This window comes from Megascapheus bottae, chromosome 24 (genome assembly GCF_031878675.1).
Source record: "Megascapheus bottae isolate mThoBot1 chromosome 24, mThoBot2.hap1, whole genome shotgun sequence".
Lineage (NCBI taxonomy): Eukaryota > Metazoa > Chordata > Mammalia > Rodentia > Geomyidae > Megascapheus > Megascapheus bottae.
Window position 1 is genome coordinate 11,406,047 of NC_143532.1, and position 26,723 is coordinate 11,432,769.

Consider the following 26,723-nt stretch of genomic DNA (forward strand, 5'->3'; position numbering starts at 1 on the left):
GTGATTGATTTCTGGTAGCTAAGGTAAAAAAGAAACAAAAAGCACAGGTATGAGGCACAGCCTGGCTGCATACCTGCAATCACAGCTTCACTAGCATCTGTGTCTGTCAATACATAACACCAGAAAAGCTAGATTTGCAAATACAAAGGAACACTGAATATATATATATATATTTCTTTTTTTCATATATTTTTATTGTAATTAATAGAAGGGTTACATTATATTTGCCAGATAGAAGGTGCATGAATTCACATACTGTATATATATATATATATATATATATATATATATATATATATAGTCCTTGAGCTTTCTTTTTTTTTTTTGCCAGTCCTGGGCTTGAACTCAGGGCCTGAGCACTGTCCTTGGACATTCTCAAGGCTAGAGCTCTACCACTTGAGCCTCAGCACCACTTCCAGCTTTTTTCTATGTATGTGGTACTGAGGAATCGAACCCGGGTCTTCATGCATGCTAGGCAAGCACTTTAACCACTAGGCCAAACTCCTGGCCCATGTATATATATATATATTTCTATTAATTAGTTCATTTATTTTGGTACTGGGAATTGAATCCAGAACAGTGCACTTACTAGGTAAGCCCTTTACCACTGAACTACATCATAGCCCAAGTATATTATTTATTTATGCTAGGCCTGAGGCTTGAACTCTAGGCCTGGGCACTGTCTCTGAGCCCCTTTGTGGTCAAGGCTAGTGCTCTACCACTTGAGCCACAGTGCCACTTCCAGCTTTTTCTCAGTAGTGTATTGAAGAGTCTCATGGAACTTTCCGCCCAGGCTGACTCTGAACCACAACCCTCAGACCTCAACCTCCTGAGTAGTTAGGATTATAAGCATGAGCCACCAGCACCCGGCAAGTATATATTTTCAATGACTTGAAAATCAATTTTAGCTAAGTGTGGAGGCATACACCTATAATCCCACCACTAGGGAAATAGGAATAGGAGAATTATGAGTTTGAGGCCAGTCTGGAGTACAGAATGAGTTCAAGGCCATTATAGAGAAATATAGAGACTATGTTTCTAAATAAATAAATGGGAAAACTGGGGGAAAGTAAAAGAAGTGACATTATTAAAAAATGTACTCATTACCTGACTTTTGAAATGGTAGCTCCTTTGTACAACACATTAATAGTGACATCAAAATTATTTTAATAGGCAATTTTATAACAAATGAAATCCAATTATTTTCTTTCTTGGAATTATTACTTGGTATATGGCATCTTATCTCATTAGCATGTATAGCTATGACTTTCCCAAAGAGCTAAGTCATATTTCTCCACTTGACAATCTATTTAAAAATAAAAAAAGACAAAAAGAGGTTAAAAAAAACCCCAACCCCCCCCAAAAAACATTTATAGTAGTATTCTACAGAGGTGGGAGCATGGCCTAGTGGCAGAGTGCTTGTTTAGCATGCATTAAGTCCTGAGTTTAATTCCAAGGTACCACATATACAGAAAAAGGCTGGAAGTGGTACTCTGGCTCAAGTGGTAGACTGCTAGCCTTAAGAAAGCTCAAGGAGGGGCGGGGAGTTTGGCCTAGTGGTAGAATGCTTGCCTAGCATGCACGAAGACCAGGGTTTTATTCCTCAGTATCACATACATAGATAAAAGCTGGAAGTGGTGCTGAGGCTCAAGTGGTAGAGCTCTAGCCTTGAGAAAATCCAAGGACAGTGCTCAGGCCCTGAGCTCAAGCCCAGGACTGGCAAAAAAAAAAAAAAAAAAAAAAAAAAAAAAACAAGAAAAGAAAGCTCAAGGACATTGCCTAGGCCCTGAATTCAAGCCCCAAGACTGGTAAAAAAAAAAAAAAAATTAGTGCCCAGTAGTATCTTGTGTAAAATGCTTATATGCTTAGTATATGTGGCAATTACTGGCTAACTCATTTAATAATGAATTAAAACCGGGGCCCTGGGTTAGCCACTACTATTCTTTAGTTGCTGATTAACCAATAAAACCACATCATCCTGTCTAGGAAGGTTTTGTTTTACTTCTGTTTTGTGTTATTTTTATTTATCTAGACGAGATATTCTCTTTGCTTCAGTTAAAACTTATTTGAGTCAGGCATCAGTGGCTCATACCTGTAATCCTGGCAACTCAGGAAGAGATCTGAAAACTGCAGTTCAAAGCCAGCTCAAATAGGAAAGTCTGTGACTCTTATCTCTGATTAACCCAGTGGAGCTTTGGCTTAAGTGGTAGAGCACTAGCCTTGAGCCCAGGTCCTGAGTTCAAGCCCCAAGACTTCTTTTTTTTTTTTTTTTTGCCAGTCCTGGGCTTGAGCTCAGGGCCTGAGCACTGTCCTTGGACTTTCTCAAGTCTAGAACTCTACCACTTGAGCCTCAGCACCACTTCTGGCTTTTTTCTATGTATGTGGTACCGAGGAATCGAACCCGGGTCTTCATGCATGCTAGGCAAGCACTTTAACCACTAGGCCAAACTCCCGGCCCCATAGCCCCAAGACTTCTATCTAGCCAAATTACATACATATATATAAATAATTTTTTTCCCTTGAAGTACTGGGATTTGAATTCAGTCTCTTATGATTGCTAAGTATGTGCTCTACCATTTGGCCTACACACCCATTCCCATCTAGACTATCTAATTTAATATGGATTGATTGATTGATTGATTGATTGATTTTTGTCAGTTGTGGGGCCTGGGCACTGTCTCTGAGCTCTTCAGCTCAAGGCTAGTGATCTGCTCCTTGAGCCACAATGCAACTAACTTCTGGTTTTCTGGTGGTTACTTGGCAATAAGAGTCTCAAGGACTTTCATGTTTGGGCTGGCTTTGAACCCAATTCTGAGATCTCAGCCTCCTGAGTAGCTAGGACTACAGGCGTGAGCAACTGGCACCAGCTTTAATAAAGATTTAATATGGAAAGAATTTAATATGGACTTAACTATGCAAGAGGGATTCCACAGGCCTTAGAAAGATAGAGAGGACAACTGTGTCTTCACTTTTTAAAAATTTAGCAGTACCAAAGTGATATAAGAGCAAAGGCATGAGTGATTTTTCTTTCTTTCTTCTTTCTTTTTTTGCCAGTCCTAGGGTTTCAACTAGGGGACTGAACACTGTACTTGGGCTTTCTCAAGGCTAGGGCTCTACCACTTGAGCCACAGCACCACTTCTGACTTTTTCTGTGTATGTGGTACTGAGGAATCCAACCCAGGTCTTTGTTCATGCTAGGCAAGCACTCTACCACTAAACCAAACCCCTGGCCCTGAAATATTTTCTTTTAGAGAGGCCTTTTTCATGGAGGATATAGCCTCTAAATCTAATCTAGGTGTGTGTGTTTATGTGTGTGTGGTGCTGGGGATTGAAACCTGCACCCTGTGCTTACAAAGCAAGCTTTTACTATTAAACTACAGCCCAGCCCCATTCATCTTGAAGAATGGTAAAGATTTTCACAGAGACAGACAGAGGGAAGAGTATACTAGGTAGATAAACCTTATTTGAATGGAAGTGTGGGTGCAAAGTGGGGCTAAAGAGGTAATCCAATACATGAAATATTTACAAAACAGCAGCTCTGCCAGATATCAAGTCATGATCAGAAACAGACAAGGTCACTGGGTGTTAGTGGCTTACACCTGTAATCCTAGCGCTCCTCAAGAGGCTGAATCTGAGGATCATGGGTTAAAGCTAGCTGAGGCAGAGAAAAGTCGGTGAGACTCCTATCTCCAATGAAGCATCACAAAAGCCAGAAGTGGAGCTGCGATTCATGTCCTAGAGCATTAGCCTTGAGGAAAAGAAGTTCAAGAACAGCACCCAGGCCCAGAGTTAGGCCCCAGGAGGGAAAAAAGGAAGAAAGAAATAGGCAAATTGTCAACTGCTGAAATAATATTCTTTTGGAGACCAAATTTATCTTCCAGATGAATGCTAGCATGAATATTATGAAACTGCTGTACTTAATATGCCATTTAGTTCCTGCTACTAAGTGCTAAGTAAATATTAAGGCAAGTTATGAATATTTTGAAAATGAAATTAATAATTCTAATCACAGCTGCATAAAGGTAAATATATATAGGAACCAATGTCTAACGCCTGTAATCCTAGCTACTCAGGAAGCTGAGATCTGAGGATCATGATTCAAAGCCAGCCCAGGCAGGTAAGCCCAGAAGACTCATCTCCAAATACCAAAAAAAGCCAGAAGTAGAGATGTGGTTCAAGTGGTAGAGTGCTAGGTTTGAGCAAAAACGGTCAGGGACAGAGCCCTGGCCCTGAGAACACACACACACACACGCACGCACACAAACACAAACACAAACTGCTCCTGGGCTGGGATGTAGCTCAATGGCAAGGCGCTTGCCTAGTATGTAAGCACAAACTGTTGAGAAACATAGCTCAGGGGCTTGAGGCTGATCTCATAGATAGTTCACCATGGTTGATTCCCTCTAACAGTCTAAGGCAGGAGTCCTAGATTCTTCCCTGCTATGCCTATTGTAGGAACTGGTCCTGTCCTCTACCACTGAACAGCAAAATCTAAAGCTTCACTACTGCTCAGTATATGTCACTGTGCAGTCTACTCTTTGTCATAAAGGATGATGCCCAGCCAGGCACTGGTGGATTATGCCTATAATTCTAGCTACTCGGAGTTGAGATCTGAGGATGGTGGTTTAAAGTCAGCCTAGGCAGAAAAGCCCAAGAGACTCTTATCTCCAATTAGCTACCAGAAAACTGGAAGTAGTGCTATTGGCTCAAAGTGGTAGAGCATTAGCCTTGATTGAATAAACTCAGGAACAGTGCCCAAACCCTGAATTTAAGCCCCATGATCAACCCTCCCCCCAAAAAAATTGTGCCCATATAATTCCAGTCTTTATTTTTAGAAATAGCAGTCAGTAGCATTTTTTTTTTTTTCTGGGCATGAGGCTTGAACACTGGGCCTAGGTGCTGTCCCTGAACTCTTCAGCTCAAGTCTACCACTCTACTCCTTGAGCCACTCCTGGTTTCTAGTGGTAATTGAAGATACGAGTCTCACTGACTCTAGTGCCAGGGCAGGCTCTGAACTGCAATCTTTAGATCTCAGCCTCCTGAGTAGCTAGGATTATAGGCGTGAGCCACCATGCCCAGCACAAGTAGCACTTTTTTAAACCTTCCAAATTTTCATTGCTTCTATGCTTTTAAATAGTGGTATAAATTAAAAAATCTCAATAGATATAAAAAAAAACCAAAAGACTTAGATGCCTAGAGGCCCTTACAAAAAATAAACCACTTTGCCCAATACCCCATGCCTGCATCAGACCACATTTGACAAATATCATCCAAACCTGTTCCACTCTATTTTACTTCCTCTCATGACAGATTAAAGTAGAGATGGAGAACTGAAATATTTTTCTCTATATCTTTGATTCTAAATCTTTTCATTCCAGGTGCTAGGATCTTAATTATAGTGTTTAAATCCCCTCTTTAACCTAACTAGTTTAAGTATGTTCTTCCTTTCTCCAGGACTGGACTCTTCGTTCTTTCAGATATTTTTTGGCAGTTAAAAAAAAAAGAGCAAATGGTCAAGGATACATCATATATGTCATGACACTGAATTAGTGACTTTTTTTTTTTTTTGGCCAGTCCTAGGCTAGAGCTCAGGGCCTGAGCACTGTCCTTGGACTTTCTCAAGGCTAGAGCTCTACCACTTGAGCCTCAGCACCACTTCCGGCTTTTTTCTATGTATGTAGTACTGAGGAATAGAACCCGGGTCTTCGTGCATACTAGGCAAGCACTCTACCACTAGGCCAAACCCACGGCCCTCTGTGAGACTCTTACTACCAATTACCTACCAGAAGTGGTGCTATGGCTCAAGGGGTAGGGTGGTAGCCTTGAGCTAAAGAGCTCAGGGACAATACCCAGGCCTCAAGTTCAAGTTCCACGACCAACAAAAGAAAAGAAAAGAAAAAAGAAATCAAATGAATGATTTTTCTCTCTCATTTTAGGTTCCCAGCCATTTGAGAAATGAAGGGTGCAGATCCCAGGGGTGGTACCATACAGAACCACGTACCCTCAGCAACCCAGTTAATGAGGAAACAAAAGACATAACATAGATCTGACTGTTCAAGTGACTTTTGTGTCCTCACTATCATCTTGCTCTGCATTTCTTCATTTCAGGACCTAAAATTCTCCTCCAGAGCCAGGCGCAGTGGCTCACATAATCCTAGCTACTCAGGAGGCTGAGATCTGAGGATCACAGTTCAAAACCAGCCTGAGCACTAGAGACTATAAGACTCTGATCTCTAATTAACCACTAGACAAGTGGCGCTGTGGTTCCAGGGTAGGGCAGTAGCCTTGAGCTGAAGAGCCTAGGGACAGGGCCCAGGCCCAGAGTTCAAGTCCCATGACCCATTAAAAATAAATAAATAAATCTCCTTCAATACATAAAGAATAGCAGTAGGAGAATGAATGGCTTCTTGTAACATTTTATAAATACAACTTATTGCCATATGTGGGCAACAGGGATTACAATTTCTGTCAAGGTTAAAAGAAAATGAGATTTACTTGGCAGATCTTTACAGGCAAGATTTCCTCTCCAAAAGCAACTTAGAGAATTAAATAACTCAAATGTGATTAATTTTTAATGGAATCCACCATTAAAAAATTCATAGGTAAATTTTGATTTATTAACAATTTCAGTCTTGATTGCCCCCTGCGGCTCAGGACATCTCTTTTTTTAACTTCAGTGTCCCTCCTCCACACAGCTGTTTATGAACAGGAGGGAAATGTTAGTTATAATAAAATATGCAGGAACACTGCAGCCCAGACATCAGCTGCTGTTGAATGAGACAATTTTGTGTGCAACTGAAAGTTTCTTCCTCTGCAAAGGATTTGTGTGCTGGTCATCTTGCTTAAGACACTACAGAATTTGCAGTAGGTATAAAAAAACACAACAGTCTCTTATCAAGGCTGATTATTCCAGGTCACATAGCTACTGCAAGGTCAACTTCTCCAAATTATGTCCCTTTCCCCAAGCAGAAGGCTCTTCCCACTGCCACCAGGACATTTACTTGGCTCTCCATTAAGAACAGCAGGCACTTCCGTTCTAAAACAAAGGATGTAAATGTGGCCAAGTGATTACAACCTCACTGCTTGACATTTCACAGTTCTTACAATTTTCATTATTTCTTTGCTTAATTTTATAAGGCATGGTAAGAAGAGAAGCCAGTGACAAATCTTAAAAATGATGCATAAACAACATATAGGGCATAATAGGAAAGAGTGTGTCTGATCCATGGGCAAACACAATTGTCACTTAATAGCTGTGTTGACAGCTAGAATCCTATTCATCTTAGCCTGCAGAAAAGAATAAAAGATTCCTTATTTTCAAAAGTCTGAATGTACCTGTTGCTTTCTTTCTCACTTTCAGAAACCCAATACTTCTGATTTCCTAACTTAATTGTAGGAGGTAACTAATAAATGGCCGGTGAACCCCCACCAAGAGGCACAAATTAGAGAACTACAGAGCATTCCAGTAAAGCCACCTCCTGTCTTGATGGGACTTGCCAGGCCAGGAGGTGGTGGCAGTCACTGGGTAGGAATGCTGGGGAGTATCTGGATAGGTTCCCCTAACTGTGTCCCCATGTTAGCACCTATTGTTTTCTCTATGTCTAATTTTATCTATTTGGTTTATTATTGTTATTATTATTATTATTATTATTATTATTATTATTATTATTTCTATCCTGGGGTCTCTAAGCTCTTTTGCTCAAGGCTAGTGCTCTACCACTCTGAGCCACAGCTCCACTTTCAGTTTTCTGGTGGTTAACTTGCGATAAGAGGCTAGGCTGGCTTCCCACTGAGTCTCAGATTTCAGTTTCCTGAGTAGCTAGGATTACAGGCATGGGCCACTGGCACCCGGCTTGCTTCTGGTTTATAATTCATACTTTTTTTTTGACAGTCATGGGAACTGAACTCTGGGCCTCGGTGCTATCCCTGAGCTTTTCAGCTCAAGTCTACCGCCTTACCCCTTGGGCCACAGTGCCACGTCTGGTTAACTGGAAATAAGAGTCTCAAGGACTTTAGTGCCCAGGCTGGCTTTGAAGGCAATTCTCAGATCTTAGCCTCCTGAGTAGCTAGGATTATAGGTGTGAGCCACTGAACCTGGATTTTTTTTTTTTTCTGTGGGTTATGGGGCTTGAACTTGGCCTCGAGGCTGTCCCTGAGCTCTTTAGCTCAAGGCTACCACCCTACCCTTGAGCCAAGCCTCACTTAGCGTTATCCAGAGGTTAATTGGAGATAAGCGTCTCAGGTCCTTTGGTGCACGGGCTTTCTTTAAACTCTGATCCTCAGATCTCAGCCTCCTGAGTAGCTAGGATTACAGGCGTGAGCCACTGTGCCCTGCAAGGCTTTTCTTTTTTTTAAGTTAACAGTTCTACGAGGTCATCCTGAACCACCAGTTATTCAGCAAAGATTTCAAGGGCCCATAACCTTCTCTTTCCCGGTCTTAGTTTCATTACCTTATCACTGACACAGACCACATAATCAAGAATAATTTAGGTATAAATTACATGTAGATTTTGAAAAAAAATCCTTTGAGACAAGATATTAAACAAAAAGAAATACCTGATTTATATAACTGTAATCCCTCTGTATATTGCCTTTATGGTAACAATTTAAAATAAAACGAAACTACCCTTGTCAGTGGGACGACTGTTGATACAAATAATTCCAGAAAAATGTTTTGAAGACACACAGAGAATTCTTGCCTACAAATGTTTCAAACTATACTGCCTCAGGCTCCATTTTAATTGAAAATACAAAATTATCACACAAAGGGTAGTAAGAGCCTGTCATCTATTCTTTGGTAAATATATCTAGCTTTTCAGAAGCTAGAAAAAATGAGAAAGATTTGAGGGTAGGACAGTTGTTGTTGTTGTTTGTTTCTGCCAGTCCTGGGGCTTGAACTCAGGGCCTGGGAACTGTCCTTGGGCTTTCTCAAGGCTAGAGCTCTACCACTTGAGCCACAACATCATTTCTGGCTTTTTCTGTGTATGTGGTACTGAGGAATCAAACCCAGGGCTTCATGCACACTAGGCGAGCATTTTACCACTAGGCCATGCTCCCAGCCCCAAAATAGGACCATTCTTGAAATTTTGATTACTCTTAAGCCTAAGTAAGAAGACAGGGATGGGGGGGAGAACATGAAGTACTGTACACTTGAGATTTTTTTTTTTTTTTTGCCAGTCCTGGGCTTGAGCTCAGGGCCTGAGCACTGTCCTTGGACTTTCTCAAGGCTAGAGCTCTACCACTTGAGCCTCAGCACCACTTCCGGCATTTTTCTATGTATGTGGTACCGAGGAATCGAACCCGGGTCTTCATGCATGCTAGGCAAGCACTTTAACCACTAGGCCAAACTCCCTGCCCTACACTTGAGATTTTAAAAAAATATTTTCTTTCTATCGCTACAGATAACACAATGGTATGTAAACAAGGCCCATAGATAAACATCTTTTGAGTAAAACAATGTACCGGAAATGCATTGTATCTATGGAGTTTTGCAATCCAATGAAGTTAATAGGAGATGCCATGACTGCTATAGTTATGTTTTAACAAAGTTATTCATCCCATCTCAACAGTTCATTAATGTATAAACTTTCAGTTTATACTGTCACTCTACAAGAAAAATTTCAATAACCTCTTTATAAACTAGACAAATAGATTCGTTCTGGGAATAAGTGTGCTCTAGGCAGGTACAGACTCCAGAAACTTTTCTTCAAGTGTGCAATTAAAGTTCAGAAATGTCACAAGAAAGAAAGGATCCAGGCTTACAGCAAGTTATTTTAAAAGATGAAAGAAAAAAATCTAGTTATTTTAAATGAAGACTCTGCAATTCTGAAATTATTACAGTATGAAAACCATTTAGGGAGCGAGGCACTAATGACTCACACCCAGAATCCTAGCAATTCGGGAAGTGAGACTTAGAGTACCCCAGTTTAAAGAATTTCATAGACTTTCTGTCCAGGCCAGCTTTGAACTATGATTTTCAGATTTCTGCCTCTGTAGCTAGGATTACAGGTATGAGCTACCACAGCTGGCTACATGTCAAGTTTTACGCCTCTGCCCTACGGCTGCTACTTCAGATGGAATGATTCCCTCCGTACTTTGACATCTAGCAATTCTACTACGAGTTAATATAGCAGTAAATGTAGCTCTATAAACTCTTATAATTGTAGATGGGTTCTTTGTGTATAATTTTATTGGGGTCTTTCAACAATTCAATGAAAATAATAGTTGTATAGAATATAACTCCATATCCACTACATGTTTAAGAAAATGAGTCTCTTATTTCTGCTGCTGGATTGCCTGTAATATTTATTGTTTCTTACCATTCTCACAAATATGCTTCTAATCCAATTCTTATCTCTTTGTGCCAAGGAATACCGTAACAGCCTCTCAGCTATCTCTTAGGCTCCAGGCTCTCCTTTCTTCTATCCATCTTTCATGCCTCTGCCAACCACACCTACATATCTTTCATCATGTTACTTTCTTTAAGTCTTTATGGTGTTTCCCCGATTCCCAACATGCCAAGTCCAAGCTCTTCTGCTCAGCTTTCGAGATCCATTTGTGGCAGATCTACACCTTCTATTAAGTCTTACCTCACCTAAAAGTATCCAATGTAATCTGTAACAGATTCAGTCTCTGTTTTCTATTCATCCTTTTCAGTTCAATTTCCTATCCAGGGATATCTTTTTTCCCCCCATCTTTCACCAAATTCACTACCATCTCTTGGCCATATTATGCCAACATTTTTTTTTTGGGGGGGGGGGTCAGTAATGGGATTTTGAACTACTGTCAGACAGGCACTGTACCACTTAAACCAAGCTACCAACACTTTTTGTTTTCATTATTTTTCAAATTAGGTCTCATGGACTTGTTTGTCTGGGCTAGCTTCAAGCTTTGATCTTCAAATCTTAGCTCCTGAGTAGCAAGGTTTATAGGCATGAGTCCCTGGCACGGTCCGTAAAGTTTTATTAAAGAGTTACACTATAGGCACAGTGGAGGATGGGATCTGAGGATCAAGGTTCAAAGCCAGCCTAGGCACAAAAAAGGAGACTCTTATTTCAAATTAACCTCAAGAAAATGGGAAGTGGAACTTGGCTCAAGGGTAGGGCAGTAGCCTTGAGCTGAAGAGCTTAGTGACAGCATCCAGACCAAGTTCAAGCCCCATGACCCACCAAAAAAAAAAAAAAAGTTACACTAGGCCTGGGAATGCGGCTTAGTGTAGAATGTTTCCTTAGCATGCATGAAGTCCTGGGTTTGAATGCTCAGTACCACAAACACAGAAAAAGCCAGAAGTGGCACTGTGGCTCAAGTAGTAGTAAGCTAACCTTGAATAAATAAAAGTAGCTCAGGGACAGTGCCTGGGGGAAGGAGGGTGCATAACTAATACTAAACTTACATTTAAGTTATACTAACTGAACATGTTAATCAGATGAGTCTAATGGCTTTACGAAAGGTACCCAAATAAGATATTTTACCCTTTTTCCATAATAGGAGGATAAAATGAAAACATCCAGAATAGTCCGTATAGAACCCAAACATGCTGGCCCCCTGATCTTAGACTTCCCACCTCCATAACTGTGAGAAATAAATTTCTGTTCTTTATAAGTCATCCAGTCTATAGTAGTTTGAGAGAGCTATCCCAAACTTACTGAGAAAATCTACATAACTGGAGAAATATTCTAGGTTCACAAATTGAAACCTTAATAGTGTTAAGCTAACTATTATCCCAGACTCTGTGTGTGTGTGGTGTGTGTGTGTGTGTGTGTGTGTGTGTACATATATATATACATATATACATATACATATATATATATATATATATATATATATATATATATATATATATATATATATATATATGGCTAGTGCTGGAGCTTGAACTCAGGGCTTGGGCTCTGTCCTTGGACACTTTTTACTCAAAGCTAGCGCTCTGCCACTTGAGCCACAGTACTACTTACAGCTTTTTCTGAGTATGTGGTACCGAGGAACCGAACCCAGGGCTTCATTCATGCTAGGTGAGCACTCTACCAGTAGGCTATGCTTGCAGTCTGTATTATTATTTTTTTTATTCAAAGAAATGTCAATCAATATCCTAGCAAAGGCTGGGCATTGGTGGCTAAAGCTGTAATGTTACCTACTCAGGAGGCTGAGGTGAGGATTGGGGTTCAAATCTACCCCAGGCAGAAAAGTCTGGTCTCTGATCTCTAATTAGCCACTAAAAAGGTAAAAGTGGAGCTGTGACTCAATTTCAAAAACAAAAGTTAAAGGATAGCTCCCAGGGCCTTAGTACAAGTCCCAGTACTGGTAATAAATAAATAAATCAAAATAAAACTTATAAAATATAATTTAGCAACAGAATTTTTTATTTCGTAGAAGTTGATAGTCTGACTATAATATTTTCAGGGAAATGGAAAGGGCTTTGAGTAGGAAAAAAAAAATCTTTTTTTTTTTTTTTTTTGTCAGTCTTAGGCCTAACTCTGGGCCTAGGCCCTCTCCCTGAGTTCTTCAGCTCAAGGCTAGTCCTCTACCATGTTGGGCTACAACACCACTCCTGGTTTTCTGGCTGTTAATTGGAGATAAGAGTTTCACGGACTTTTGTGTCTGGGATGGCTTTGAACCATAATCCTTGCAGTTGTAAGCCACTGATGCACGGTTGAAAAAAAAAAAATCTCTGAAAAAGAACAAAGTTAGACTTTCATGAGATTTAACAATAAAGCTACAATAATCAAAATAGGGTGATGGTGGTTTAAGTATAAAAGTGTAAATAAACCTACAAGTAGATCATTTACATAATCAATTATTCAATGAGGAATGGTAGGCAATCTTTGCAACAAATGGTGGTAGAACAATTAGATTTTCACAAAGGGAATAAAAATAAATAAATTTCAACCCTAACCAGATTGAAAGTTTAAATTGAAACTGGGTACTTGTGGCTCATACCTATAATCCTAGCTAAAATTTAAGAGGCTGAAACCTGTGAAACTCTTATCTCCAATTGACCACCACAAAATTGGAAGTGGAGCTATGGCTCAAAGTACTAGAGTGCTAGCCTTGAGGAAAAAAAAAATAAGATCAGGGTCAGCTATACTACTGACCAAAAAATAAAGCTGAGATGGGTCATAGACTAAAATATAAAGTTTAAAATTTAAAGTCCTAGAGACGAAAAGTGGAAATTATCATAAGTTTAGGTTAAATAAAAACATCTTAGGAAACAAAAAGCATGAACCTACTAAAATATTTAAAAGTTGGCAGTTGAAGAATGGCTAAGCAGTAGAGTGCCTGCCTAGAAAGCACAAGCACAAGTCTGAGTTCAAACCCCAGAACTGCCCAAGAGTTATAAATTGGATTTTATAAAAAATGGATGTCCTGAGTAGCAATGTACATGATGAAAAAAGAAGAGAATCAACAAGAGTGTTGGGGCCTTTAATCTTGACAGACCAGCTGAAGGGGAAGATAACTGAAGAGCAACCAGGAGTAGGAGACAAGTTAGGCAACTCTACTGTCTAGGAGGCGAGAAGAGGAAGCTGTTTCAAAAAGGAAGTAGTCAAATAAACCAAACACTATTGTGTTCTGGAGTATTTTTCATTTGTGGATAGTTAAATTAATAGATATGAGGGTTATATTCAACTTTGCTTTGGTTTCTAACAAAATAAAGATGGGCCAGAAGCAAAGCCTAGTGGTAGAGTCCTCGCCTAGCACACACAAAGCCCTGGGTTCAATTCCTTGGTACCACATACATAGAAAAAGTCAGAAGTAGTGCTATGGTTCAAGTGGCAGAGTGCTAGCCTTGAGCAAAAAGTGTTCAAGGACACTACCAAGGCACTGAGTTCAAGCCCAGGACTGGCAAAAAAAAAGAAAGAAAGAAAGAAAGAAAGAAAGAAAGAAAGAAAGAAAGAAAGAAAGAAAGAAAGAAAGAAAAGAAGAAAGAAAGGAAGGAAGAAAGAAAGATGATGTTCAGATCAGGATTTGGGGCTGTATTTGCTCTTCTCAGAAAAGATAATAGATTTTTTTTCTAAAATCAGGTTATAAACTTTATCTTGGAACCAGACTAGAAGTTAGAGTCCTGGATATGTGATTACTCACGGCTTAAAGAAACTCAGAGAAGCAGTGATTGAAAGCCTAATACATAAAAATCAGGCAGATGATAGATAAGGAAAAGGGTTACAAGGTCTTGCAAGTTCCAACAGTTAGAAATACACCCTAAAGCCTAGGACTCACCCTTTTCCTGGAATATAGAGTAATTTAAGAAAAGACACCTTTCAACCTAGAAGTGTAAACTGCTTTGCCTTCAAGATTCCCTGAGGTTAAGTTGATCTGCCATAACACATTTCTACAAAGATTTGAGATTCAATTCTCTCCCCTCAGTCTTCACACAAAGCACTGCTTCCTGATCTTTCCTATGTGTAAACTCACCCAAAAGAGCAGCATGACTATGACTTTCCATTTTTGCCATGAATATTAACAGTCTTACCTAGGAAAAACTGGAACTTGTTTCAGCTTGCTGATTAGAAAATGACATTCTGCCTCTAAAAATAACAAGCGCTGTTCTTTGTACTCCATGATGATACTATGAGACCTAAGTTGTTCTTCCAGAGCAGCAAAATGTTCTCACTGAGTCATGCAAGCATCCATCCATCCCTTGGTCCTTCCCTCTGGCCATCTGTCAACCCATATCCCCTGACAGGTCCTTGATTCAACATTGGAAGCAGAGGTACAAGCATATTTTGGAGATGGCTGGTCAGATTTTTAGGATTTCAGTCTGAAGACATGGGAATAAGTTTTCTCTGGGAAACATGAGCAGTGTTACTCACTGGTGCACATTTCAGGAAGACATCAACACTAAACAGAAACAGACTTAAAAGCATGCATATACAATGACCTAGAAACTACCTGGTAGGAACTAGTCCTAAGGAAAGAATCAAAGGAAGGTTAAGAATAATCAGTAGCACTCTCCTCATAATCACTAAGAGACTGACCACACTGGCAATGGCCTAATTAAACAGTAAAATCTTACAAGAGGATAACTAAATAAAATTATGGTAAATTTGGGTTATTGATTATACCCAATAAACCCTGTAGTTTCAGAAAGTACTTAATGACGCATCGAAGTTTCCAGAAATTGGACAAAGTGGCACATATCAGCTTAGGAAGCTGAGGCAGGAGGATTTTTTAAAGGAGTTTTAGGAGTTTTAGGAGTTTAAGGCCCAGCTGGAAATAAGTTGTAGAGTGCATGAATAAAGCTTTTAGTTCAATCCTAAGTACTGCTCCCCACCAAAAAAAAAGAAGGGGTGGTTAGGCTGGGCAACATAGGGAGAGCTATAATGTTAAATTAAAAAAAAAAAAGAATATGCAGGGTGTGGTGGCTCATGCCTGTAATCCTAGCTATTCAGGAGGCTAAGATCTGAAGATCAAGGTTCAAAGGCAGCCCTGGCACAAAAGGATCTGAGACTCTAATCTCCAATTAACCTCTAGAAAACTGGAAGGTGGGCTTAACTGGAGGGTAAGTCGTTAGCTTTGAGCTGAAGAGCTCAGGGACAGGGCCCAGGCCGAGTTCAAGCTCCATGACCCACAAAATAAATAAATAAACAAACTCAGAATATATATACAATAAAATTACAATTCTGAGAAAGGAAGGCAACTAAGGGGAAGCATTGAAATGGAAACAGTGGTAGAACGTGTGCATACACAAGGCTGTAGGTTCAATCCCTCGCACACACAAAAAAAGTGTATAAAATCTAAACAAGATTGGTTATTTCCAAAGATGAAATTATAGGTATAATTTCCACTTTATTCTTCTAAGTATTTTCCAAATGGTCTGAAACAACCATGTATTGCTATATAATTAGTGTAGAGGAAAAGTCTATTCATAAATTTTAAAATTACATCCTTCAAAAATTTGAATGAGAAAGAAAAGGAAAAAAGAAGAAGAAAAAATAGTTTTTCCAGTTGGGCTTTGACCTTTAACTCTGGCATCAGTATTTCTAGTATACACAGATGTATGTTTGTTGAGTTGAACTACACTGATGAAAACATGCTGACAAGCAGCATTTCATCGATTCTTTGAATTTTCTTGTAAATTTCTCTTTTTAAATATGTGAATTCAGATCTTTCAATATGGATTATTATGCTGAAATTTGAATGCTAAACTCCCAGACTGGTACCCAGCTATTCACACTTCTACCTACCTCTTGACCTTAATTTAAGCTTGTGATATGAAGGTGAAAAATCTCTGAAAACTATTATAAAAAGCTATATTTTTCACAAACTGACCTGCTGGGCTATGATAATCATGTGGTTTCTGTCCTACACTGTTACATTCAACTTCTGAATCTCAACAAGAAAAGGGACAGAATAAGGACCATTTTCCCTATAATTCCATTAGATCATACACAAGGCTCTTTCCAAGATCATTTATGCATGAATTGACTTCTACCTAACTTAAGTGCTCTGCAGGAAAAGATTGTAGCTTTTCATGTTCCCATTCCAGCACAGAGCAGATCACTCAGTAGCTGCTTGATTTTGCTTCTTTTTTTTTAGAGAGGTAGTGTCAAACTTGAGATCCTCCTGTCTCATCCGCCAGAGTGCTGAGATTATGGCATGCCCTTTTACTATGAACTCAAGAAATGTTTACAAACTCAACTATATAGATGTTCTCATCCCCAAGTTTAAAGCAAGTAAAATAGATTAGGTATTCAAAGCTGGTGCCAGTGGCTCACACCTATAATGCTAGTTACCCAGAAGGCTGAGATCTAAGGATCATGGTTTGAATACAGCCTGGGGAAGGAAACTCTCAAGACTTTCTCGAAACTCTTATCTCCAATAAACTACTCAAAAAAAGCTAGAAGTAGCACTGTGGCTCAATGGTAGAGTGCTCATTTGAGCAAAAGAAGCTAAGGGACAGGACCTAGACCCAGAGTTCAAGGCCCAGGTCTGGAAAAAAAAAATATATATATATATATATATGATAAAGAATTTTGAGCATTAGAAAGGACAAATCAGCCAGACATTTTTTGCCATAGAACTTGATAAAAGCAGGAAAATACATTTTAAAAATTCAGTATTTGTATATTGTTGTACATAGGAACACAGCATTTTCATGAAGAGCTTGTGACTCGAGCTCAAGATTGAGTTAAAAGTTATATGCTAAAATCAGGCACTGGTGGCTCACATCTGTAATCCTAGTTACTCAGGTGGCTGAGATCTGAGGATCACACTTCAAAGCTATACAGGCAGGAAACTTCCTGAGACTTTTTTTTTTTTTTTTTTTTTTGCCAGTTCTGGGCTTGAACTCAGGGTCTGATCACTGTCTTTGGTCTTTCTCAAGGCCTAGTGCTCTACCACTTGAGCCACAGCATCAATTTTGGCTTTTTCTATGTATATAGTATCAAGTAATCAAACCTGAGTCTTTGTGCATGCTAGGCGAGCACTCTACCATTAGGCCAAACTCTCGGCCCCCTGAGATTCATATCTTCAATTAACCACCAGAAAACAGAAAGTAGTGCTGTGGCTCAAAGTGCTAGAGTGCTTGAGTAACAGAGTGCTCAAGAGCAAAATAACTGAAGGATAGCACCCCAGGCCCTACTGAGTTCAAGTAAAAAGACGTTGCACAGGGGCTGGGAGATTGGCCTAGCGGTTAAAGTGCTTGCCTAGCATGCATGAAGACCCGGGTTCGATTCCTCTGTACCACATACATAGAAAAAAGCCGGAAGTGGTGCTGAGGCTCAAGTGGTAGAGCTCCAGCCTTGAGAAAGTCCAAGGACAGTGCTCAGGCCCTGAGCTCAAGCCCAGGACTGGCAAAAAAACAAACAAACAAACAAAAAGACATTGCACATTACAAAAACAAAAGCAAAAAGCATCTTTAGGGAATGGGGATTTAGTTTAGTGGTATACCATATACTTAGCATGTATGAGGCTCTGGGTTCAAACTCTAGCAGAAAAAAAACATCAAACAAAACTTCATTTATTTTCTCTCTTATGCTTTAGAATAACAAATAAATGTTTGGAAGAAGGGTAATTAAATACATAATCTAGGCTGGGAATGGTAGGTCACATCTGTAATCCCAGCTACTCAGGAGGCTGAGATCTGAGGATCCAGGTTCAAAGCCAGCCCAGGCACTCAAGTCCATGAGACTCTTATCTCCAATTAACCATCAGAAAGCCAGAAGTGGTGCTGTGGCACAGGGTAGTTTGGTAGCCTTGAGCTGAAGAGCTCAGGGATAGCACCCAGGCCCAGAGTTCAAGTCTCATGACTGACCAAAAAAAAAAAAAATATATATATATATATATTTATTTATATCTGTATATATGTATACACACACATTCTAGTTCACAATATGTCCATTAAACATGAAAAAAAAAAAAGAAGACTGGGGGCCAGGAGCGTAACCTAGTGGTAGAGTGCGTGCCTAGCACATATGAAGCCCTGGGTTCAATTCCTCAGTATCACATACACAGAAAAAGCCACAAATGGTGCTGTGGATCAAGTGGCAGAGTGCTAGTCTTAAGCAAAAATGTGTCCAAGAACAATGTGTAGGCCCTGAGTTCAAGTCCCAGGACTGGCAAAAAAAAAAAGGCTGGGGTGGGGGCTGGTGGAGATATAATAATTATTTCAAAGATGGCCACAGGTACAAATGAGCAGAGTAGAAGGCTGAAAATTATGTTTACAAAGGCTGAAAGTTTAACTCAGTTGTAGAGCACCTACTGAGCACAAGGTTATAGGTTCAATCCTCAGTACCACATACACAGAAACAGACACAGACAGACAGACAGACAGACAGACACACACACACACACACACACACACACACACACACCAACTATGCTAATAAGATGAGCAGAAAACATGAAATTTGCTATGTGAAGAAATTAGCATGTGAAGAGACTACTATATCCCAAAAGATTTATAAGTATATTGCAGAAAGAATTTAGTAATTTTTTCTGAATGAATAATTGATTCTCCCATCTGAAATGCACAGTAAGATATGAGATAGGCTAGAATTTAATTGGGGCTATCAAGATGGCTAAGTAGACTGTGTACCAGACAAGCTAGTACCTGTCATTCATCCAGTGATGCAACTTGGTATTTATATATCTGTACAACTGTGAGTGGCAGCCCTATATTTAACTAATATATCTGAGTGAGCAAATAAAGAAATAAAATAGTCCATATATTCTCTAGAACACAAGAACTCTATTGACATTCTAAGCCAGATCATTGTTTGTTATGGGGTAATACTATGCACTGTAGAACATTTAGCAGCACTGAGGGCTCTACCCACTCACTAGATGCCAGTAACAAACTTCCCCTAACACCCTACAACCAATAAGCCTCCAGAGACTAACTAATGTTCCCTGGGGAGTAAAATAACCCCACACTCATTTGAGAACCACAAATCTAAATGAACAAAGATGGGGTAGTATTTGTCAAGCTCTGCCTAAAAGACAGCATCTATCACATCAGAAAGACCTGATATAGGAGTAGAGTACACAGCAGAACAGATTAATACTCCAGGCAAGCTCAGGAGATGACCCCACAGATGTACTACTCCTCTTGGTTTTCATTTCATTTGCCAAATAGTTTTCCAATTACCAACTTAATATCTTGGGCACAGTAATAGCAGGGAAGTATTACTAAAGAGTAAATGTGTGGGGTTTTTTTGTTTGTTTGTTTGTTTTGTGCCAGTCTGGGCTTGAGCTCAGGGCCTGAGAACTATCCTTGTGACTTTCTCAAGGCTGGAGCTCTACCACTTGAACCTCAGCACCAGTTCCAACTTTTTTTCTACGGTACTGAGGAATCGAACCCGGGTCTTCGTGCATGCTAGGCAAGCACTCTACCAGTAGGCCATCTCCCGGCCCAAGTGTTGTATTTTTAAAGAAGTTTTTAAAAGTGCAGTGCCTTAGAACAGTCCACAGGTTATTGTCAGCATTGACATTGGACTGTATAAGAGGAAACAGATGGGAAAACATTTGGAATGAATGGTAATTTAACAATGTGTTAAGATTAAATTTCTATGAGTTAGAAAAAAAACTTTAAAAATGAAATAATTCCTTAAATAAGAGAGACTGAATCAAAATTCTACCAAAATATTTTCAACATTGAAAAGGAGAGACAAAAATATATACATTCAGCTGGGTACTGGTCGCTCATGCCTGTAATCATTACAACTCAAGAGGCTGAGATTCAAAGATCTTGGTTCAAAATCACCAACAGGCTGGAAGTGGAGATGCCTTGAGCAAAAAAAAAAAAAAAACCCAAAAACCCCTGAGGGAGGGGCCGGGAATTTGGCCTAGTGGTAGAGTGCTTGCCTAGCATGCACGAAGACCTGGGTTTGATTCCTCAGTACCACATACATAGAAAAAAGTGGTGCTGTGGTTCAAGTGGTAGAGCTCTAGCCTGAGAAAGCCCAAGGACAGTGCCCAGGCCCTGCGATCAAAGCCAGGACTGTCAAAAATAAAAAACCTCGGCCAGGCTTGTGGCTCATGCCTATAATCCTAGCTACTCTGGAGGCAGAGATCTGAGGATCAAGGTTCAAAGCCAGCCCAGGCACAAAAGTACCTGAGACTCTTATTTCCATCTAACCACCAGAAAATGGGGAACTGGGGCTTGGCTCAAGGGTAAGGAGGTAGTCTTGAGCTGAAGAGCTCAGGGACAATGCCCAGGCCCAGGGGTAGGTCGGTAGCTTTGAGCTGAAGAGCTCAGGGACAGCACACAAGGCTGAGCTCAAGCCCCATCGCTCACAAAAAAATAAAAATAAAAATAAACCTCAGGGCCAGCACTCAGGCCCTCAGTTCAAGTCTTTGGAAGAGCGTGCGTGTGTGCACACATACAAATCAGTTTTAGTCTTGTTTAAGGAATTCAAGAAGGAACCTCAACTATGTACCTAAACAAATCAGTAGAGGCTGACTATCCTTTACTTGGGAAAAGGTATTTTATATTTTGGGTGTTTTCAGATTTTAGAATGTATCTAATGAGATATTTTTGGAAATGGGGAGTAAGTTGAAATAGAAAATTCATTTGTTGCTGGGTGTCCGTGGCTCTTGCCTGTAATCCTAGCTACTCAGGAGGCTCAGACCTGAGGATTATAGTTCAAAGCCAGCCTGGGCACCAAAGTCCATGAGATTTTTATCACCAATTAACTGCCAGAAAACAGGTATTTGCACTATAGCTCAAAGTGGTAGAGCAATAGCCTTGAGCAAAAGAGCTCAGGGACAACGCCTTGACCCTGAGTTCAAGCCCCACAATCTACAGCAACAAAAAGAAGATACTTGAATAGCAGACTACAGAAAGAGTGGTGCTTTGAGAACTGGTAGAATTTAGTTTGAGAAGACAAAAGACTGTTTTGGAAACTGAGCTGACTATAAGAGTATATGTGGAGCAGTAAGGCCTCTCTTCTACCTAATCTGGCCCTCCATCCCCACCTTTACTGCCTCAGGAAATGACCTGGGCTACTCATTGTAGAATGAAAAACATTCACCTCACTGTTCATCATCCCAATGGTAAAGGTTGACCAGGGGTTACAAAGAACACATTCTATGTGACAATGTCATCTAGAAATGGTTTATATTCCTTCTGAGCTCATACACCCTTCATGGCACACACAGAAGTCAGACATGACACTCGATCCTGTGATACCTTATACTTAATGTTCACATGTATTATGAGAGTGATTTCTATGAATAGGTATTATTAATATGCTCATTTTATATAGGAGAGCAGAGAACTTAGGAAATCATTCTCATGATCACAGCAAAGCAGGCCAGGAAACTATAGCAGTGCCTTCTAGTTGGTGGTTCAATTCTTAGCACTACCTTTCACCAGCTGAAGGAGTCTTGAACAAACTGCTGAGAAAACCAGATGAGATTATATATGCTGACAACCTGACACACAGCAGATATTCAGGAAGTGTGTGTACTCTTTCTTGTTTACTTCACATTCCTTTTTTTTGGTAGGACCTGGGGCTTGAACTCTGGGCCTGAGCCCTGTCTGAGCTTTTTTTTTGCTCAAGGTTACTGTTGTAACCACCTGAGCCACAGTGTCACTTTTGGTTTTCTGGTGGTTAATTAGAGATAAGAGTCTCATGGACTTTCCTGCTGGGGCTGGCTTCAAACCACAATCCTTAGATCTCAGCCGCCTGAGTAGCTAGGATTACAGGCATGGGCCACTGGTCCTGGTCACATTCTTCTTTGTATGTGAAACTTTTCTTCCCAGATCCACTGAAAATTAGGTGCTCATGCTCGGGTCGGCTTCGTGAGAAGATTACTCAAGCAACCACAATGTCAACCAACACAGATGTATCTCTCTCTCCCTATGACGAAGGTCAAGGATCTAAGCTTGTCCGGAAAGCTAAAGAGGCACCATTTGTCCCTATTGGAATGGCAGGATTTGCAGCCATTGTGGCGTAGGCTTGTACAAGCTGAAGAATCGAAGAGATAACCCTCGGTATGGGCTATTCCATGTACAAGGAATACTGGGCAAAACCTAAACCTTAGAAGAAGGGGTACTGTATGAGTCCTGTTGGAAGAGCTTGCTGTAATTAGACATCTCATATTGAGGTTTCTTGTTGGTGTTAGAAATAAATGATTTGAGTGTACTCTGGAGGTAACATGGTATTTTCAATAATGAACTTCTTAATATTTTTTTTTCAGGCTTGATTTTTCTGGTGATCAATAGTGTCACCTAAATGTGTTCAGACAGCCTCCTTTTTTTTTTTTTCTTTGTACAGGTATTGGAACTTGAACCCAGAGCCTCTTCCTATATCCCTTATCTCTTAGCTTTTTTTTTTTTCATGGTTGGTATTCTCAAACCACTCTTCCACTTCCAGCTTTTTTTTTTTTTTGCTAATTAATTAGGAGATTAAAATTCTCCTGGATTTGTCTGACCTGGCTGATTTTGAACGGTGATCCTCAGATCTCAGCCTCCTGAGTGGCTGGGATTACAGGCGCGAGCCCCTGCAGCATCCTTTTTAATCCCTTATGACAAAAGTGGCTTATAGATGACAGCTTCCCATCAGAAGTGCTTCATTGTGAAGCAGAATATGCCCCATGTCTACATGTTATGTGTGAATCCCAGTTAGCCCAAGTATTTTACTCTAATTCTGCCTGGACCAGTTTGAGAAGTCCAGTTTGTAGGGTTGGTTGGCTCCTGACAAACTCTTTTTCCACTGAGTGCATAAAATACAAACTTAAAAAATCCTCACAATGGAAGTTTTCTATTGTTTGTGTATGTTTTGTATATTTAAACCAAACCTGAAAAATGAAATTTCATCTGCTGATTTAGAGGAATAGTGATTTGGACTCACACTTGTAAAGGTGAAGAGAACTTTAATTATGGACCCTAGGTTTACTGTTATAGAATTGCACATTCTATCTTTGCTAATGTTGTATGAGAATAATTTTTAAAGGTCTTTTTATGTGTGTGCCAGAAATGGAGCTTGAGCTCAGGGGTCCAGGCACTGACCCTTAGCTTTCTTGAATGAGAAAGGCTAGTGTTCTACCACTTGAGCCACGGCTCCCCTTCTGGCTTTTTTTTGCTGATTACTTAGAAATACAAGTCTTCCAGATTGTCTGCCTAGGCTGGCTTTGAACCATGATCCTCAGTCTCTTGAATAGCCAGGATTATAGGTTTCAGCCACCAGCACTTGGCTTCAATGTCACTTTGATTATTTTGTTTGCTCTCTCTCTCTCTCTCCCCCCTCTCCCTTCCTCCCTCCCCCTCTCCCCCCTTCCCCTCTCTCCCCCATCTCTCTTTCTCCTTCTCCCTCCCTCTCTCCCCCTCACTTGTTCTCTCTCTCTGGTGCTGGGAATCAGTCTAGAGCCTCACACATACTAGACAAGCAATTTAGCACTGAGCTCCATCCCCTGCCCAGAAACAGGTATTTTTAAAGTGACTACAAAGATAAATGAACAGTTTTTCGATGTAGGTCAGTGTTCTTTAAATAGGCTACTGGAACTGGAAGCAGTGAATAGTTTGCCAAGACATTGTACTACACCAAATTTGATATGACACAGAACGTTCTAGAACACTTGTGAAATTCTCTGGTCTAACCTGAACTTAACATTCCATGGTAATAACATGGCAATATGTTTTGTTATTAAAGGAAATGAATGCAAAAAAAAATTAGGTTCTCACATGGTAGCTCCAGGTGAAGGACAAATAGTTGTAGGAAAATGGATACTATTGCTGACCATATCCTACTGACATACTTGTTGGATATGTACCACATCTCTAAACAGGGATGTAATGTAGTTTCTATCCATCTTCACTTGCAGATTCATAGACACACTATCTTCCACCCTGTTCCAGGTGGAGGGAAGCAGAAAACTTACCTAACGCCCTGACAATTCGCATCAGGACTTCCCCAACTTTCATTCTGGTCTCTGGTGTGTGTTTGTCCTTGCCACTGTCATATTGGGCCAACAGGTCAACCAAGATTTTCTCAGGGTATACATCAGAAAGTAGGGCAACCCCTGGGATTTAAAACAAAAACAAAGAATTCATTATTGCTTGTGACTGAAAGGCAAATAAACCCAGAGGTTTAGCTGGTAAACCTGTGATGGTTTATCAGAGAGATGGCAAGGTCCTTTCATTTGGAGAGATGATTCAGTGAGTGGAAAGAAAAAGGGATGGGGGTGCAGACTTCTGGATTTGTCTAGTCCCAGCTCAATGTTTAAGGTCTACCTCTGCTCTAACGTTTTGTGATCTGTGGCTTATAGACATTTGTAGCACAAGCTATATTACTGACTGTATGCAGTCAGTCTTGGCAGGGATTCACTCAGCAGAAGACCAGTAGGGTTCCTCCCAATTCTGAGACTCTCAGGTATAATGATGAGTTCTGTCCTGGCCACAGCATGCATTGCTTATTGCCTTGGCTGTAGGTTCCCCCTCTCCCCCCAAGTCCTGGGGCTTGAACTCCATGTTTGGGCACTGTCCTTGGGCTTTCTCAAGGCTAGTGTTCTACCACTTGAGCCACAGCACCACTTCCCACTTTTTCTGTGTATGTGAATAACTGAGGAATTAAACCCAGGGCTTTGGGCATGTTAGGTAAGCACTCTACCACTAGGCCATGCTCCTAGCCCCTTGGCTGTAGTTCTTTATTCCAGTGCAACTTCTTTCTTAAATTTGCCAATGAGGAGAGCAATTTCCACAAGGAATCATTTTCAGAGCACTGTGGGTATGATCAATTCTAGCCTTAGGTTTGTGGCTTATTCCAAGGTCATCCTTATGACCCTCACATTCCCCTACTTGGACATCATCTCATCCACATAAGAACCTCTAGTGTGTGACCACAATGGTGCTCTCATATTTGAATCCACATTGAGTAAGCTCTATAGAGAGATGGTGAGGGAAAGAAGCCCTCAATCAAGACCAGACCAAAATAAAGCCCTTGATCTCTGGTACATAAATACAACTGAAGACAAAAATGTTATAGCCCTTTAAAACACACACACACACACACACACACACACACACACACACACACAGAGAGAGAGAGAGAGAGAGAGAGAGAGAGAGAGAGAGAGAGAGAGAGAGAGAGAGAGAGAGAGAGAGAGGGAGAGAGAGGGAGATCAATAAAATATATAGGGAAGCAGGATTTTAGAATAGCCTAGGATGAAACTGGCTTATCACCTCAACTACTCTGGTCCCTAGAGTGGTTTTGGCTTTTCTTGTCATTATTCTCTCTGTTCCTGCTCTTTTCCCTCACTGCAGGTGGGCTGATTTCATTTTTGTAGCCAAAGCCCCTCAATGGTTTCCTTTCTCTCCTGAGTAGGAGCAGCCTGATTTTCATCCCCACATTGCTTTGGTTCTCTGATTCCTCCTGTGACAAGTCTCTCTCACTCACTATCCTCAGCAACTCAGCCCACCTAGCTTTTCTTTGAGGACCAGTTACTTCTCTTGCAAGAAGCCTGACAGCTTGCACCAAACTATCGTATCTCTGGTCACACATCACTTTCGTCATATAGAAAGCAGCAGCCTCCTTTCTCTTCATCCTGTTCTCAGTGTTTATCCAATTACCCTGCTTCATTTTCCCCTCAGCACATAATACCACCTGACAGTTCATATTTCTTTATTGTCTGCTTCCCTCCTTGGCACGTGAACTCCACAAAGCCCAGGATTTTCTTTTGTTTCCTGCTGTAGCCCTGCTGCCCCTGAAGTGTGCCAGTACATAGCAAGGGTTCAATAGCTATTTGCTAAATCAGTGAATGAGTAAGAAAGTCTCAACAATACAGTCTCCACATACACTGCAGGAATTCAGAGAGGATGGGAAGGGAGCAACAGAAATGCTGGAGAATATAATTACTTTTAATCTGTTTGCCATTCTGTTTAAATTGGCAATGTTGCAGTCAGGGTCCACATACCATTTCCTACGGTATAGACTATGATTTCATTCTTATAAAATCACATGACTATTTCCTCTCTTCTTATCTGGTGAGCTTGAAAGGCAGTGCACCTGCTGAGGTCTGTACCAGTCTGTACATCTTCTTTTCTGCCCTCCCCATCCTTACTTTGTTTCCCAAGAGCCTGGAAAGCCTCTGTAGGTGATCCAAAGCCACACCTCCCTACATGTGAAGCCATCATGGTTTTATTCTATTGTAGAAAGTGATGGAGAAGTCCTTGGAGATCCAAGATGGAGTTAGGAACCATTCCATCTAGCATAGGAAAAAAATGTCTGTGGTTTTAAAAAGGTAAGGAATTGTTTACTGAGCAAGAGGAAGGCAACAGCTTTCAA

General features: G+C 40.5%; 1 protein-coding gene across 1 annotated transcript in view; it reads right to left on the minus strand.

The window, feature by feature from the left end:
* Tango6 (transport and golgi organization 6 homolog) overlaps nucleotides 1–26,723 on the minus strand; it is a 148,250-nt gene that overhangs the window by 34,774 nt on the left and 86,753 nt on the right. Inside the window, exon 15 of the mRNA XM_090357379.1 lies at nucleotides 24,322–24,462. Within this exon, the coding sequence (XP_090213505.1) occupies nucleotides 24,322–24,462 (141 nt within the window). The remainder of the gene's footprint in view (nucleotides 1–24,321; nucleotides 24,463–26,723) is intronic.